We start from the raw sequence: 16,348 nt of genomic DNA, 5'->3' as shown, positions 1-16,348 counted from the left end.
GCGTCCTGCGCTCTGCGCGGTTGTACGGGCCTGGCGACCACGCTTCATTATGCAACTTCCCAAATAACAATAAGAGTCGGTTTTGGCGCCTAACTTGGTAGAGCAGTAAACGAGGGATACAAAAGAACTGTGATTGCTCCGCAAATATATCTTTCACGATAATCCTTCCACAGCAAATTAGAAAAACACTATCAGAAATCTTCATTTTACGCTTTCATTTGTTTACTTGTTCTTGTCTGTGTCCTTCCTGCGTTTCTTTCCTGTGCGAATCAATTTGATGTGGTTCCTGGTCTGCCAAGTAAAGGATACGTGTATATCACAGGCGTGCTTGTGAGATACACCTTACTTCATTGCTTTTTTGGGGGTTTACGCGCCTTTATAGCCAACGGTGGGAATAATTAACGTTTGTACTAGGTGAAGTACATCCCCCCCCCCCCGTCATTGGAAGACAAAAGTTACCCTCCCCCCCACGTCCCCGAGAAGAAAATCCTGGGTACGTGCCTGTTGAGAGTACAGTACATAGATATTCTCACAACTACTGTTACATCAGATAATCACTCCATTAGCCGAGTTTAATCAGCCAGCCGCGCATGATAGCTATTGACATGATATTGAGACGGTTGCCATGGCGCTGGCCAACTGCAAACGGCAGTCATGTACAATAAGCTGTGTGAACACGAGCCCGAGTTTTTACATGAGGACGATGTAACCACAGCACTCATCATGGTTAACCCACTGCTCGAGAAAGTGTTCCGTGAACTACAGAACACTTCGAGGGGAACAGTGCAGAACGCTGGAATGCCGTTTTTGTAACCTGAATGTGAGAAAGTGGCCTAGCTGCTTTACGTACGGAGTACCATGAGATCACTTTCAAGTACGCCAAAATATAAAATGCAGCTCCGAAAGCAATACTCTAAGTTCATCGCTGCGCCTCAACATAAGAAAGGAGCGGCGCTAGGAGGACACGTTAAGTCGTCAAGTAAAGGAGAGCGATAGAGGAGGTCCAAAAACGGAAAGCTCAAAGAGATGAATCGCTTCTTCCCGTTTGTCTATGCTGATATAATTATGAAACAAGGCGGTATTTGAAGATAACATGAACAAGAAATAAGCGAATGGCAGCAATGATACTTCATATGAGGCTATTTTGTCCTATCTACAATGATTGTAAATAAGCGCACAAACAGTAGATAGTACATAACAAACGTCTCAAGCCCATTTGTTATAATTGCACGTATCCGGCAGCTGCAGAAAGGTTGCATACTCTCATAGGGAGTTTATACCAAGGTGTGAAACCGCATCATGGTATGAAACTAATGTGCAAGTGCTCTTAAACATATAATAACCAATCAATCAATCAATCAGTTAAATTTTATTAACATGCTCAGGAACAACTTCGTTGTTAAAACTTGAAGCAGCGCGACGAAGAACAACACAACAATCGAAAACACACACAACAGAACGAACGCTCTTGTGTATGTTTTCAATTGTTGTCTTCGTTTTCTTCGCGCTGCTTAAAGTTTTACTCAAGATGAACAAACTCGCCCAAATCGAGGAGAATTGCCGTCTGATTTCTAAATTATCTGCCCTTCGATTAGACTCGCTAACCTTATCTTGGCTCCGTAACTTCTTTTCACTCCGCCAGCAGTTCACGGTTATTAACAATTTCCAATCCTCCCTTTCTCACGTAACTTCGGGCGTACCAAAGGGGTGCGTCCTCGGCCCCCTATTGTTTTTAATCTACATAAACGACTTGCCAGAAAACACTTCTTCCTGCATGCGAATCTTCGCTGACGATTGCATCATATATCGTCCAATAACCTATGCCGATGACCACTTAACGCTGCAAAACGACCTTTACCGCATTAACAACTGGTGTAAAAAATGGCTTATGTCGCTGAACGCAGAAAAATGCAAAATAATCTCCGTCATACGCAAGCAAAACCTTTCCAACTACTGCTACACCATTAACAATTACCAACTGTCGCAGGCATCATCTTATAAGTACCTTGGTATTCATTTCACACCCAACCTCTCCTGGTCTCGCCATATTACCACCATATGCGCAAAAGCTTCAAAATCTTTAGGATATTTACGTCGAAATTTACATAACTGTCCCACTCACGTTCGTCATCTAGCTTATCAGACCCTCGTTCGCCCACAGTTTGAATTCGCCGCATCTATCTGGTCCCCCTACCAAAATTATTTAATTAACATGCTTGAAGCGGTTCAGAATAGGGCCGCCCGTTTCATTTCATGCAATTATGACAACCATAACAGCATAACGCAAATTAAGCTCAATCTTTCACTTGAACCCCTTAGTGCTCGTCGCGACATTGCCCTTTTATGCCTTTTTCACAAATACGCATACAGCAACAGACCATTCCCACTTCACCTTGATGCTCCTTCCATCACATCACGTCGGTTGCATAATCACTTAAGTTTCACGCGATTATATGGGTCAACTCACACCTTCAACTCATCTGCTCTTCCTCGCGCCATACGTTTGTGGAATGGTCTTCCAGACAACATCGCATCCGAACCAGACCACGGTAATTTCCGTCAACTCCTGCACTCTTTCTTTTCGCAATAAAAACTAGCCACTAGTTTTTCCAATTTTGTTTTACTTCCGGTGCCATGTTCTGTATACCACCCATGTATTTATTTATTTATTTGTTATTTCGACAGCTTTAAGACCAGACATCCGTCATTTTTTGTACCACTGCACGTGCTTGTTCCTTTTTTCTTTTCAGTATACCACTTTGTGCCCGACTGCATTTCTTATATTGATAAATGTTTTTACTGTGCACGCCATTAGTTCCTGCGTTTCTATCATGCCCTACCATCGTGCGTCTTTTAAACCCTGCCAACTGTTCATGCGCCTAGATTCCGCATATTTGTCAGTCTATCTTTGGTTGTAGTTTCTTTTCTTGTTACTGTTGTCATTGTAATCGGTATACTTTATAGTTCCTGTGTGCAGTTTTGCCATATGTATAATGCCAGCCAATATTTATTTTTTCTTCGTGTCATCCTTTTTCCCGCCCAACCTTATATTTGCCGTCATACCACATTATCATCTATTCCTCTCCTTTGTGTTAAATTGCAAATTTGAGCTGTACGTTTGTACACTGACAAGTTACTTTGTACTTTTTATTACCCCCCTTACTCAATGCCCTGTCAAGGGGCCTGTAAGGTATCTCCAATAAATAAATAAATAAAAAATCAAGCTGTAACTTGGTGGTCTTAGTACTGGCGCACGTGAGAAATGGTCTAATGTACTTACACAGACACATATACATCAACACGAATAAAAAGTGCACGTTCTGTATAATATTAACACTACTACTACTACTACTACTACTAATAATAATAATAATAATAATAATAATAATAATAATAATAATAATAATAATAATAATAATAGAAGTACATGCAATGTACCTCTGTGCACATACAATGTCACAAACATAAAACAAGAACTAGGTGTCTCTGTGCGCGGATACCTACAAAGTACTCGGAACGGGTTGATATTACGTGCTTATGTACTGTAATATGAGTCTGTGATTTTGTCTCGTTTCAGATGTTTGCATCGGCCATGTGGATTCTTCTAGAGGTCATTTTGTTGGGAGCACTTATTATCTACCAAACAGTGAGTAGCAACTATTAACCACTGACTATTCTGCATGAAACCACTACGTATTGTTGAGAGAGCAATAATAAAACAAATTAGCAGCTCTAATTTTCTTACAAAATTATTTCCCGTTAGCTTTCTTATCCTCTTCATCAACGTTTTCTAAAGTAAGTACGTCTCGTTATGTATTATCACAGATCAATGCGACAAATTGATGTAATCTGCAGTTGCTCTGATCTACGTTAACTTGATCTGTCCCACACCATTTTAATTATCTTTTTTTCTAGAAATCAAGCTTAGTTGTGTAATGTTGCTTATCCTCACGAAAGGCGCTTGCTGTACATTTTCCGCTATTTCTAGTACCAAAAGTTTTCTTAGCTTTGCCCCCAGTTTCGACAGTGTTATTTTGGCATCCACTACTCTGTCAGACGCCGCATATAGATATAGGTAAAAGAAAAACAGTCACTATTACGTCTGCATAGCGTACTTTGTTTATGCGAAACTAACCTCAAAAACATAGGTGAAATGCAATTTTCTTGGCGGCGCAGAACAAAAACATATCGACAACTGCTTCGTTGGCATTTCTAGAAATGTTATATTGTTCGCAACGCGACAAGCCAACAAAGCGGCACCTAATGCCGACCTTCTAAAGGCTGGCTTCGTTTCATCACACTTTTTTTATCGGGCTTCTATAAAAATGTATTGGCGACGTCTTATATAACAGACGTTCATGAAGAAAGTTGGAGACCGCTGCGTAAGCCCGACGCGCGAACACTTCTGACACGTTAGACTTACTTATGAACTTGACATACAGCAACATTATGTACTAGCGTACTAGGTCCTGAACACTCCGCAGTTCATATTTCATGCCCAACTTGATTAATATACCCTTCACCAAGCTTCTGCGCCACAAAGACACCGGAACGCAAATAAAGGCAGCTCGGTCGTGTAATAACCTCCAGTTCGTGGCAGCGTAAAGGAGACGAGGAATTTGACAATGGTGGCGGCGACGACATAACGCGGCGCGTGCCGAATTTTGGTTATGAATCTTGCAACTTCTGGCATTTTATTTATTTCTTTTGTCTGTCTCTCTTGCTGTTGGTTTCTGAGAGCCGTACGCGCAGCCATTTTGCGAAATAGTAGGAGAATTCTCTCTTTACATGTAGTTTGTCTTTGCGTCAGGAAAATCTGACCTAACTAACTAGATGCAAGAAGACAGTGCAATGTGATGAAGCTCTATTTTCTGCCAACTAGAGGCAAGAAGACAGTGCCATATGGTGATGCTCTTTTCTGCTGCATTATTTCTTACTTCAATCAAAAGGTAGTCAACGTTGCCTTTATCGTGCACTAGCGTCAACACATTGTGAATTGATACGGCCATAAGCTGTCCTTGTTATACGCCCCTCGGATTGTTCTTTTTTTTTTCATACTTCGTGCTGAACGACGCGCGCGCATACAAACACGAATGCAACATATAATAACATCGACATATGTCGAGAAACTGAGTACGACTGGTAGAGCCACGAACTGGCTTCCAGTTGTAGGGTTTTGGGTCAACACTCACTGAGTCTGTCTTCGTAAAGTGATTCGATAGGTGCAACTGGTGGTGATGGTGGTGAAAAACATTTATTGATGAGAAGGCCAAAAGTAAAAACAAATTAAAAAATTAAAAAGCAGCGTTGTGGGCGGCCTTCAGGCTGCCGGTTGTGGCGTCCAGGCCATGCCTAGTCGCGACGTCCTCCGCCCAGTTCACCAGCCGGAGTTGGATATCCGGCTCGGTGCTGGACAAAGCAGCCTCCCACTGCTGCGGATTGCTTAGGCGCCAAGAGGCAGGGGGCAAGTGTGCCGGACAGGAGAATAGGACGTGAACGTAATCGGCGCGGGAGCCGTCACATAAGCGGCAAGCCGGCGAGTGCGTCCCGGGGTAGAAGAGGGCAAGACGTGCGGGAGTAAGATAGGTATGGGCCTGAAGGTGGCGCCATAGGTGTTGGTGGGGCTGGGAAAGGGATTGGTGCGGAGGGGGGAAGGTGAGACGAGAGAGGCGATAGTGCTGCGTGATATCGCGGTACGTGAGGAGCGCGTCGCGCGTATCCATTCCCGGCGGGGACGGGCTTGCTCGGTCAGTGGAATCTCGAGCGATGGAATTGGCCGCCTCGTTACCAGGATGGGCCGCGTGAGCGGGCACCCAGATGATTTGGATGGGGCGAGAGGGAACGGTATCGGAACGCAAGATTCCGATGGCCGGGTGTTCCACCCGTCCAACCGCGTAGTTCCGTCAGGGAGTTGTGGACGCCCATCGACAGTAACCGAGCCGTCGACGTAGATGTGGGAAGGGACAGGGCTGACTTATATGCGTGGCGAATGAGGCTGTTGACTTTGTCTTCCTCGGTACGAGAAAGGTAGAGATACGGAAGAGAATAAATGAAGCGGCTGAGAACAAAGGCCTGGAACAGGCGGCGGAGGTCGTGTTCGCGCATGCCGTGGTGGCGGTTTGCAATGCGGCGTATGAGACGGACAGTTTGGTGTACAGTGTTTGTGAGTCGAGTGATGAGGGTGGTGTGCTTGCCATTGGACTGAAGAAAGAGTCCGAGGATGCGGAGGGTAGAGACAAGAGGAATGGGTGTGCCGTCAAGGTAGACGGTAGGTGCAACTTGCATTGCGCACTACTCATTGCAAAGAAAAAAACTCGCAGAGATCACCAGCGCTGGTGCAATAGTTCCACCTTAGCGGAAATCATGCGTGGAGACGGCACTGATAGGGCCGACACACAATATGATATGTCAAATCCTCACTTAACATACATCGACAAAGCGTCGGGTCTCTTCACTTCGTGTCCGGTGGTCTTCCTTTTTAATTCTTTTTTTTCTTCTGTCGTGGTCGTCAGAAGTGAGGCTGGCCTTCGCGAAATGAATCATTTCCCGAATTCGTTCGATACACGAGACGTGCTAGCGTGTGGCGCTGGCATTATACAGATGATAACCATCCGAAAAATGGCTGCACCACAGTCGAATTTTCGGCCAACGACAGACAAGCTTCCGCCGCCATAGAAGTGCGGCCGTTAGCCCATCCAAGAAGTTAACCTGCGAGATTTAGGTCATCAGCACATCGCAAAAGTAATCAGCCAGCACGGCAGGCTGGGGATGGAAGCTCGAGCTGCTTGTGTGGCATATCCTGTATAGGTGCGGTCGCCCGATGTAGACCCGAAATATTACTTTCTTCGCATGTTTCACACAAACTCGCAATCATCGTGACATACGTCCGTTTTCGAAGCGATGGTGGGAAAATACGACGTGGTGACGTGTACGGCGTTACTTTTCAGCTGTCGAACATAAATCCTCCTCATGGATATGAGCCATGTTTTCATGCAGCAGCAGCAAAACCACCTGCTACCGTAAAGATGTCGTTCGCTGCCAGTGGACTTCCGTGGCTTTTTCTCACGCTACAATATTACGCGGCTTGATACTGGCGCAGCTAATCGCGCGCCTTTCTCAATTTTTTTTTTCACGCATGTGCATGGAGTTGTGCCGTAGGAGTTTTCGGCGTACAGGCGACAGACATACGGACGAGCCAGCTAGCCATATACAGCTTCGCTGTAAAAACGGACAAGCGACTATTTATGACTACGCTGGACTCGCTTCTTCCTTCCACCTTCAGCTAGCCTCGCTCTTTCTCCGCCTTCTTCGTAGCCCGTCAGATTCCTTTGCGCATTGTTACGCTAGTTTACCTTACGCCTACGGAATTCGCTGCCTCAACGCCGATGAGACGTGACCATCTGGCGAGCTCGCTCAACCCGTCACTTCCATATTTGCATCAACGAAATCGACCTGTGTCGGCCTGTTCAATTCGTACCGCGGAATCCCCTACGCACGCCACTCACCTGCTGCAGCCGTTCCCTTGCGGCATTTTTTCTGCGAACGCGGATCACGTGACTACACCAACTCGCGCACGCATGTCGTGCCAGCCTACAGTGCGGTACAGGCGGGGAGACCGACGGCTTCCGACACGCCTCCGCTCCTGCTTTTCCTCCTTCTCCTCCTCGTTCTCCGTAGGGTTTCCTTCCCCGCGATGCAGCCAGCGAGCAGTGCGGCGAAGCCCGACCGCACGGCCACGTTCCAGCGCGCCAGGCTTCGCGTCTAATTATAGGCCCCGGCCACAGCCGCCTGCCGCGCTTTGAATTCCGTCGGCAAGCCGACAGCCACTTCCGGTACGCCGAATGCAATGCACAGCTTCATGACAAAGAAAGTGTCAGTAGTGGGCTCCGTCTTCCATATCACACAGATCCTTATTTTTTTTTTTCAGTTGCTAGAGACAAAGAAATGTATCTGCTTCTGTGATTAACTGAAGAAGCTTTTTATTGTGTTGCTGTAAGATTTTTGGTTCATCGATCCATTATTATTCATTAGATTTCACCTCCGAAAGCAACGCCTATGCTTCAGTGAACGAATTATCACGGGGCTCTGGAATAATTTTCACCTTAGAACTCTTTTGAGCGCCGAAGTTGACCGACTTCCCGGAAATTCAAATCTGTCTTTCCATTCCAGTCCGTGGGTATGAGGAGGGCTCAGGTCGGAGCCGTGCCCGGAATCTCATTTCTCAGACTCATCGCCGTCACTCCATCCCGTGCTCGCCATTTCGTCGTAGTAACATCATCGTGGTCCATCCGTCGTTGTCATGCCACTGTTGTCACTGAGTCATCATGCTTTCATTGTAACGCCGTTGACATCCTTCGTTCGTCGTCGTGCGTAACATGTGCATGATCAAGCGCCACGTGTGTATGTTGACAGGCGCGTGCACTGAAAATGCGTCCAACTGAGTCACGCAGTCTCTGCTTACAAATAGTCGCTAAGCAGACACAACGTTCTTCACAAAGCACCAGTGAAATTTTCGCGTATACTGATTCGCACAGCGCGTGGCATCCGTAGTTTTCTCTTCTTTTTTTTTTTTTTTTGGCACTGGGCTTTCGTTTAACTAGCCGCGTAACTGGGCCCGTATTCACAAAAGCGTCTTACGCAAGAATTGAGTGCAAGAGAAAATGTCAGAAGATCACGATTCTTTACATATCATTAGCGAAGGCGACTGGCCAACGTAAAAAAAAAAAAGAAATCCGAAAGAAAAGCTTTGTGAATTCGGCTTTAGGTGATTCTTGGAACGAACAAGAAGCGCCGACCATGCATGTTCGCACTATTAGTTGTACATCGGGTCATTTATGGTGACGACTTGGTAAAGTACAATAACGCGTAGCCACCTAGCACGTAGACGGGCAGGCAGTGAACATTATTCAGGCCCTCAGGGGCGACTCCGAAACCCCCTTACGAGGGAGGAGCCGCTGCGGGCCGCTCCCTCGTCGGGACGGGCAGGCCGTGCCCGACCCCTCTGGACGGCCCGTAGCTGAGCGGCGAGGTTGGAGCGATTTCAGAATTAGCCATCCCGCGACATCTTTTTGCCAAACCACCCTGCTGCAAAGCCGGCTACAATTAGGGCCAAATTAGAGCGATGGAATATCTGCTTGTAGAATGGCGGTCTCCAAGGTAAATATGCTCTGCTGGTTGAAACGCGGATAAAATTACAAGACCTGGTATAGTCGGGACGCACGAGAAACCGCACCGAATATAGCCGAAGGCGCTCACGAAGACCAATGCCCCTCAGAAAACAATGTCGTGCCCGTATGACGCCACTTAGCGTACTCCGTCAGTCCACCAAAACGATTCTTTCCCCCGCTGTTTCAACGTGACGAGGCTCCGAGCAGTCCGTGTCACATGCCATTTTCTTCCCGCAATAAAGTTCCGCAAGTCCGCACAGACGCCTTTTGCCTGAGCTTTGTTTGATTTATTCTTACGTCGCTAGCACCCTTACTTCAACCGTTCGATGCACAAGAGGCTGTGTGAACAAGCGCACGCATTTATTCTACTACGCTGAGACATCAACAACGAATCGCAAACACACACATAAAACTCACCACGAGTGCCGCGCGCGCGTCTCATTTGGGACAAGGGCTGACAGCGCACACAGGAGCTCCTTAACAGGATGTTGGAGAAATTCCGATAAAAACGATCGATAATCAGAGGGTGCACAATCGTTCGCCCCCCTATTCCTGCACCCGGTATGTCCTCCGTTCCAACGTCACTTATGTATTGTGCGTGACGGATAACGCTGGTTCTGCGGTTCACGATCAGCCTTATACAGAGAAGTAACCAAGATTATTTAGTGCAAACAAAAACGCATGCATGGTGTTCCGTTGGCATCGCCCGAGATCACTCTAATGCCTCACGGCATAGTCTAGGTATGGCTTCTGGCGACATGCCAATTCTATGTTTTGTTAAGAGGAAGCTTTAGCTCGGGTGCTCCTATCTAAATGCATGCAAAAGGAGAATTCATTTTTCTCGGCAACCACTGCACCAAATTTGACGAGGTTTGTTGCATTTAAAAGAAAACTTTAAGATCTAGTGACTGTTGGTTTCGAATTTCTGAGTTAGGTCGTTAATTTTTTTATTTAAAATTGGCAAAAATCGAAACATTTAAAAAAAACGAAACTATGAAGTTTACAACTCTGTAACTCAACAACAAAAAATGATAATGCAATTCTGTGAATTGCATCTAATAGTACATCTACAGCGGACAAACTTCATATGTTACACATGAATAAAAAATTTTAGTAATATGGAAATACAGACTTTGAAGAACCCTTGTAAGCAACCTAACAAATTCACGTAAGGTGTAAAATGACATCTAAGTTGTCCGCTTTGAATGATCTAATGGCTGCCGTTTACAGAACAGCGATATCTGTTCTTGATGCAGAGCTATGAATTTGTAAACTTCTTGCTTCTATATTTTCAAACTTTCGAATTTTTGAAAGTCTGTTCAACAATATTCAGGATCTAAATCGAAATTCCACTTAGGACAGTCACTAGAATTTAACTTTCTCTCTCAAATGCAACGAATTTCATTAAAATCGGTCGAGGGGTTATCTCAGAAAAACGTTTTTGCGTTTTACATGTATTTGAATAGGCCGAGTCGGAGTTGGGCCCGAGCTAAAGCTTCCTCTTAAGGAACAGAACATTTCCTCCCTGTAATTCCCGCCTTGTGCCACCATTTGGGAGTCATCCCGATAGCGAATCGTTGCTTGTGTTGGCCATGCCTTCAAAAATTTGGAGGACGCTTAAGCTTCGCCTTTAAGAGTGGAACGATACAGCATTCAAATACCCCTGACTGCTTTTCATGTTTCCCGGCAACTTCAGCTTATGTAACGTAACGTTTACCGGGAAACGCTGGCGGCGAACGCTATGCACGAAGGCAAGCTTTCTGGTAGAAACGGGGCCTCTTGCGTGGGTCGATCTCCTGTTATTGTTTGGCACTTTTTATTATTTCAGTCTGGGAAGACCTAACATAAACGATATTCACTGTGGGTGCTTGTTTTTCAATTGCGATAGCAATTATATGGACACTCCAGACGCAGTTCTGCCGTCGGCGTCGCCGTCGCCGTGAGGTTCCGCATGAGTGAAAGCGTGTGAGCGTGGGCCGGGGAACACGTTTCGAGCTCGCGTGCGCGAGCGAGAAACGCGGTCCGGATGCGTGCCCTCTCCTGTGGCGCGCGAGGAGGAGGGAGGAGGCGAGGGAGGAAGGGCATTCTTCTCCGGCGGCTGCTAGGGTGCCTCGAGATTCTCCGTACAGAGTGGAAGCAACCGCGACATCAACTACGACGTAGGCCACACGAATCGCGGACGCCGTTGTAGACATCTTTGGCGGACGCCGTAGAGACGCGTTGCCGGCGCTCGTGCGTCTTGAAAGCAATCTGCGACGTGGCCAAAGTGTGCGCCCATGCGGGCATCTTCAAAGCGATCTGCAATGTTTGCAGAGTGCGCGTAGTGCCGGTAGCTTCATACTCGCTGCGCTATCGACGTTTCGTTCGCGTTGAAACGACAGATGCACGGAGGTCAATTGGCTCGCGGCTTCTACCGCGATTCCTAACTCCAGCATTTTCACAGACCGTTTCGGCGCTCATCGAGCGAGATGTATTCATGTTTACCTGTGCGCGCGTGACACCGCGCTGGTTAATTTAGTTAGAACACGTTCGGCGGGCTAGTTGGTTTAAATCCATGATAGAATGTGAAAGCGCGACTGAACAAGGACGTAGAAAGAAGCAGACACACAAAGACAGCTCTGTCTCTGCGTGTCTGTTTCTTTCTACCTCCTCGTTGAGTCACGCTTACACATTCAATCATTGTTAATTTAGTTAGTAAGCGAAAGTTGAGAAGTTTGTACGACCGATAAAACTACCATCCTTACTTCGTACAGCTACCTGCTAATTCGCTATCGCAATCGGTGCTTCGCCTTTCCGGCGGATCTGCTAATTTTTTTTTCACTACATTTGATTGTGGGCCGCCATTCTCAAAATTCCGAGGAATAACTTTGTAAAGAATAAAAGACGAGGTGTGAGCAACTTTGGTGGTAGAAGAGTGGTTGGGTATGCGTGATTCACAATTTGGGTCGACATTTGTTTTACCGAAAGGACATCCGATGCCGGATTTCCTGCTATACGGAGCCCTTAACGCTATTGCATTAATATTGCATAGGCTGAGCTAAGAGCGGTAGAAGATTATATATATATATATATATATATATATATATATATCTATATATATATATATATATATATATATATATATATATATATATATAATGTCACAAGCTGTCATGAACCACGCCTGCCGCGAAGAGCGGTTGTAAGCTCTCGTCCTTGAGCTGCTCGGATATGACGGTACCCATATCCGGAAATTCCGGGGACACAAAAGCGATGTATTCATCAAAATTGTCCGCATCACATTCAGTTGTTTGAAGTGGCATCCGAGAGAGACAATCAGCGTCAGCATGTCGCCGGCCACTTTTGTAGCAAATAACGAAATCGTATTCCTGTAGACGGAGGGCCCAGCGCGCTAGTCGTCCTGAGGGATCCCGCAGATTGACAAGCCAGCATAGCGAATGATGATCTGTTATCACAGTGAAGGGGTGCCCATAGAGATACGAACGAAACCGTTGCACGGCGAAGATGACCGCCAGACACTCTTGTTCGGTGACTGTGTAGTTGCGCTCGGAGCGGCTCAAGGACCGGCTAGCGTAAGAGATCACGTGCTCACTGTCGTCAACACGCTGAACTAGCACAGCACCGATGCCTACGCCGCTGGCATCGGTGTGAATTTCAGTTGGTGATGAAGGATCAAAGTGCCGAAGAATTGGTTGGGATGTCAACAGGAACTTGAGCTGGCGAAACGATGAGTCGCAATCTGCAGTCCACTCAAAGGGAACGCCTTTTTGGAGAAGGCGTGTAAGGGGATGAGCCATGTCAGCAAACCGGGGAATGAATCGGCGAAAATAGGAGCACAAGCCCAAGAAACTTCTTAACTGCTTGACAGAGTTGGGTACTCTAAATGCTTCTACGGCCGCAGTCTTTTGTGGATCTGGTCGGATGCCTTCTTTAGCGACGAGATGGCCTAGCACAAGAGTTTGTCGTTCCCCAAAACGGCATTTTTTTTAATTGAGCACAAGGCCCGCTTTCTCCAAGCAGTTCAAGACCAAATCCAAACGTTTGTTGTGCTCACTAAACGTTCGCCCGAAGATCACAACGTCGTCTAAGTAGCACATGCAAACTTCCCATTTTAAGCCGCGTAATATCGTGTCCATGAACCTTTCGAACGTTGCAGGTGCGTTACACAACCCGAAAGGCATCACGTTAAACTCGAATAGTCCGTCGGGTGTTACAAATGCTGTCTTTGCTCTGTCGTCCTTGTGCATAGGAATTTGCCAGTAACCTGACCGTAAATCGATTGAGGAAAAGTAAGATGCCGCAAAGAGACAGTCGATGGCGTCGTCAATTCGTGGGAGCGGATACACATCTTTCTTAGTGACGGCGTTTAGGCGACGGTAATCAACACAGAACCGCCACGTACCGTCTTTCTTCTTCACCAATATCACGGGTGCTGCCCAAGGACTAGATGATTCTCGAATGACGCCTTTGCATAGCATTTCTTGGACCTGATCACTGATTATCTTGCGTTCTGACGGAGATACACGATAGGGTTTTTGTCGGATTGGCTGGGCGGCTCCTGTGTTGATGCGGTGACGAGTTCTGGACGCAGGAATTGATGGCGGGCCATCGTGCTGCGCAAAGTCGAATACCGAGGTATGTTTCGTAAGCAGGGCCATCAAAACTCGACGCTCGTGATCGCTGAGTGACTTGTCAATCATGGAAAGTATCTTCGAGCTCCCGGGGCTCGAGACACTGGTTGCTCCTCCATCGGGGAGCTCTGTAAGTACTGCCACCGATACGGGCGAGTCTTCCTGAAACGTGGCAATCTTTAGGCCTTGAGGTAGCACTGCCGCTTCAGTGGAACAGTTTAGCGCCCACAGCCCCGCGCATCCATTGGTCACTGAGACTACGCAGTGCGGAACTAACACGTTTTTCTTGAGGCAGTTCCGATGCACAGGTTCCGCTGCAGCGTCGAACGAGATAGGAGCCGGAGATGAACAGGCGACGGCAACACGCATCGCGGATAAGGCGGGCACAACTGTATCCTCAGACACGCACAGCACACTCTCCGGGCAAGCTTCACCTTCAAAGAGCACAGGTGAAACACTGGTGTCGACACTGAGTTCTCCCGTCCGGCAGTCAACATTCGCACCACACAATTGCAAAAAGTCAATCCCCAGAATCACGTCATGCGAGGAGCGAGGAAGAACAGTAAACTCTGCATTAAAAACTTTCCCACCCAATGACACATCCACGTTACACACACCAACCGGGTATAATGATTCACCACTGACTCCACGGAAACTTGTGCACTGGTCCCAACGAAACATAACCTTGCGTCCCAGAAGGCCTTTAAACCCCACACTCATGACCGAGACAGTTGCTCCCGTGTCGACTAAAGCCATTGTAGAGACCCCATCAATCAGTACATGAACCTTATTCTTTAGCATGAAAATAGTTGGAGGCAGTTGAGTCGGCAGCACACATTTTCCAGCGACCTCACCTCCATCGGCCGCGCTGGCTAGTTTCCCGGCGGGGGCGACACGAAACGGCGCCGAGGCGATGGTGACGTGAATCGCGGCCGAGGGGATGGTGATCGGGAGGCTCGGAAGGCTGGTGGTGGCGTCAGAGTACGGTCGGAGGCAGGGGAGCGGTAGCGGTTCCGGGTTCTTTCTTCTCCAAGGTAGGTCTCCTGGGCGCTGCATCGGTCCTCTCGAAAGTGGCTTCCTGAAGTGGAGTCTCCTGGCCACTGAGTGCGCAGTTGACGACCGCTAGACCGCATAGTCGGCGCTGACGATCCGTAGTTTGATGCTCGGCGTCGGCTACAGTACCTAGCTATATGGCCAGGCATGCCGCAGCAGTAACACACTGACGAAGGGCGAACTTCAGAATGCGAATTGAAGTATTCTGCCGGAGACATCGGTTGAGGGTAACGAGGCTCTTCCCCTTGAAAGTCGTAGGTAGCGGCGAGTCTTCGTGGACGAAAGTTGCGTGGGCGTGGATCAAAACGTTGAGGGGGCGAATCATTGCGTGGTGGTTCGGTCGTAATGTAATGCGGTTCGTCTCTGGAGCCGTTAAGATCCGCGACGTTCACCGAGTGGTTCCAAGTAGCCGAAGGGGGTTCCCAAAGAGTGTCTCGGAAAACGGAGGAGCTGCAACGTGGCGCCGCATAACGTGCCTGTTGGTCATGTCGCTGTAGCTCCTCGCGGACTATCTGGCGGATGGCGGACGATAGGTCTGGGAGCGGAGGACTCGTGTCAACACTTGCTACGGTCGTTACATTGGCCAGCCGTCCAAACTTTGGTGTAATTCGGCGAATCTTCAGCGCTTCGAACGTACGGCAGTGCCGTATCAGTTCTGATACAGTGTGCAAGTTCTCTTTACCAATGAGGAAGTTGTACACGTCTTCCGCTATTCCTTTTACCACATGCCCCACTTTATCTTCCTCTGTCATTTGAGGGTTGACGGTTCGGCACAGCTTCAAAACTTCTTCGATACAGGTAGTGCAAGTCTCGCCGGGTACCTGAGCTCTCTGGGCCAATGTGAGTTCCGCACGTTTGCTCTTTGCGTCTGAGTCACCGAAACACTTTTTGATCTCCTCAACGAAGCGTGTCCAAGTAGTTAGCATGTCCGCGTGGTTGTCATACCATACCAATGCCGTGCCGGCCAAGAAGAAAACAACGTTCCTAAGCTGACTGGCAGCGTTCCAGTTATTGTATTGGCTTACCCTTTCGTAATGGGTTAGCCACTCATCCACATCTTCCTCTGCCTTCGCCGAGAACGTGCGTGGCTCTCGGTAGGGCTGGATAGGAACTGGGCTCGCCGAGGCACTGCTGGTGAGGATATTTTGCTCTGTGGCCATGATTGAGCGCGACGGCGAAAGTCCGGCGAGGCGACGGCTTCGGCGTAGCTCTTGTGCTGGTGGCTCCGTTGTAGGTCGTGGGAGTTACCCCGCACAGCTCCACCAAATGTTACACACGAGGTGTTTAATGCAGAACCAGATGAATCTGGTTGATAGGCGCGGTTGTTGAAGAGCGGTCTCGCGGCAGCCCGGCTAACGTCGTTCTCTTCTTTCTTTTCGTTGTCTCCGCGGCAGGCGTGGTTCATGACAGCTTGTGACAATATATATATGAAACTCCCAGGGTCAGATCCAGTAGTAAAAATGAACATAAACCCACAAAGTGGATGGGAAAACAGCG

The 16,348-nt window shown here is 47.7% G+C and overlaps 1 protein-coding gene across 1 annotated transcript in view; it reads left to right on the top strand.

Moving 5' to 3' along the window:
• smog (G-protein coupled receptor 158 smog) overlaps positions 1–16,348 on the top strand; it is a 269,733-nt gene that overhangs the window by 198,273 nt on the left and 55,112 nt on the right. The window contains exon 5 of the mRNA XM_050179266.3: positions 3,578–3,646. Within this exon, the coding sequence (XP_050035223.1) occupies positions 3,578–3,646 (69 nt within the window). The remainder of the gene's footprint in view (positions 1–3,577; positions 3,647–16,348) is intronic.

The sequence above is a fragment of the Dermacentor andersoni genome, chromosome 5, assembly GCF_023375885.2.
Source record: "Dermacentor andersoni chromosome 5, qqDerAnde1_hic_scaffold, whole genome shotgun sequence".
NCBI classification, from domain to species: Eukaryota; Metazoa; Arthropoda; class Arachnida; order Ixodida; family Ixodidae; genus Dermacentor; species Dermacentor andersoni.
The sequence above is the reverse complement of the archived record's forward strand: the minus strand, read 5'-3'. Positions and strand labels throughout refer to the sequence as shown.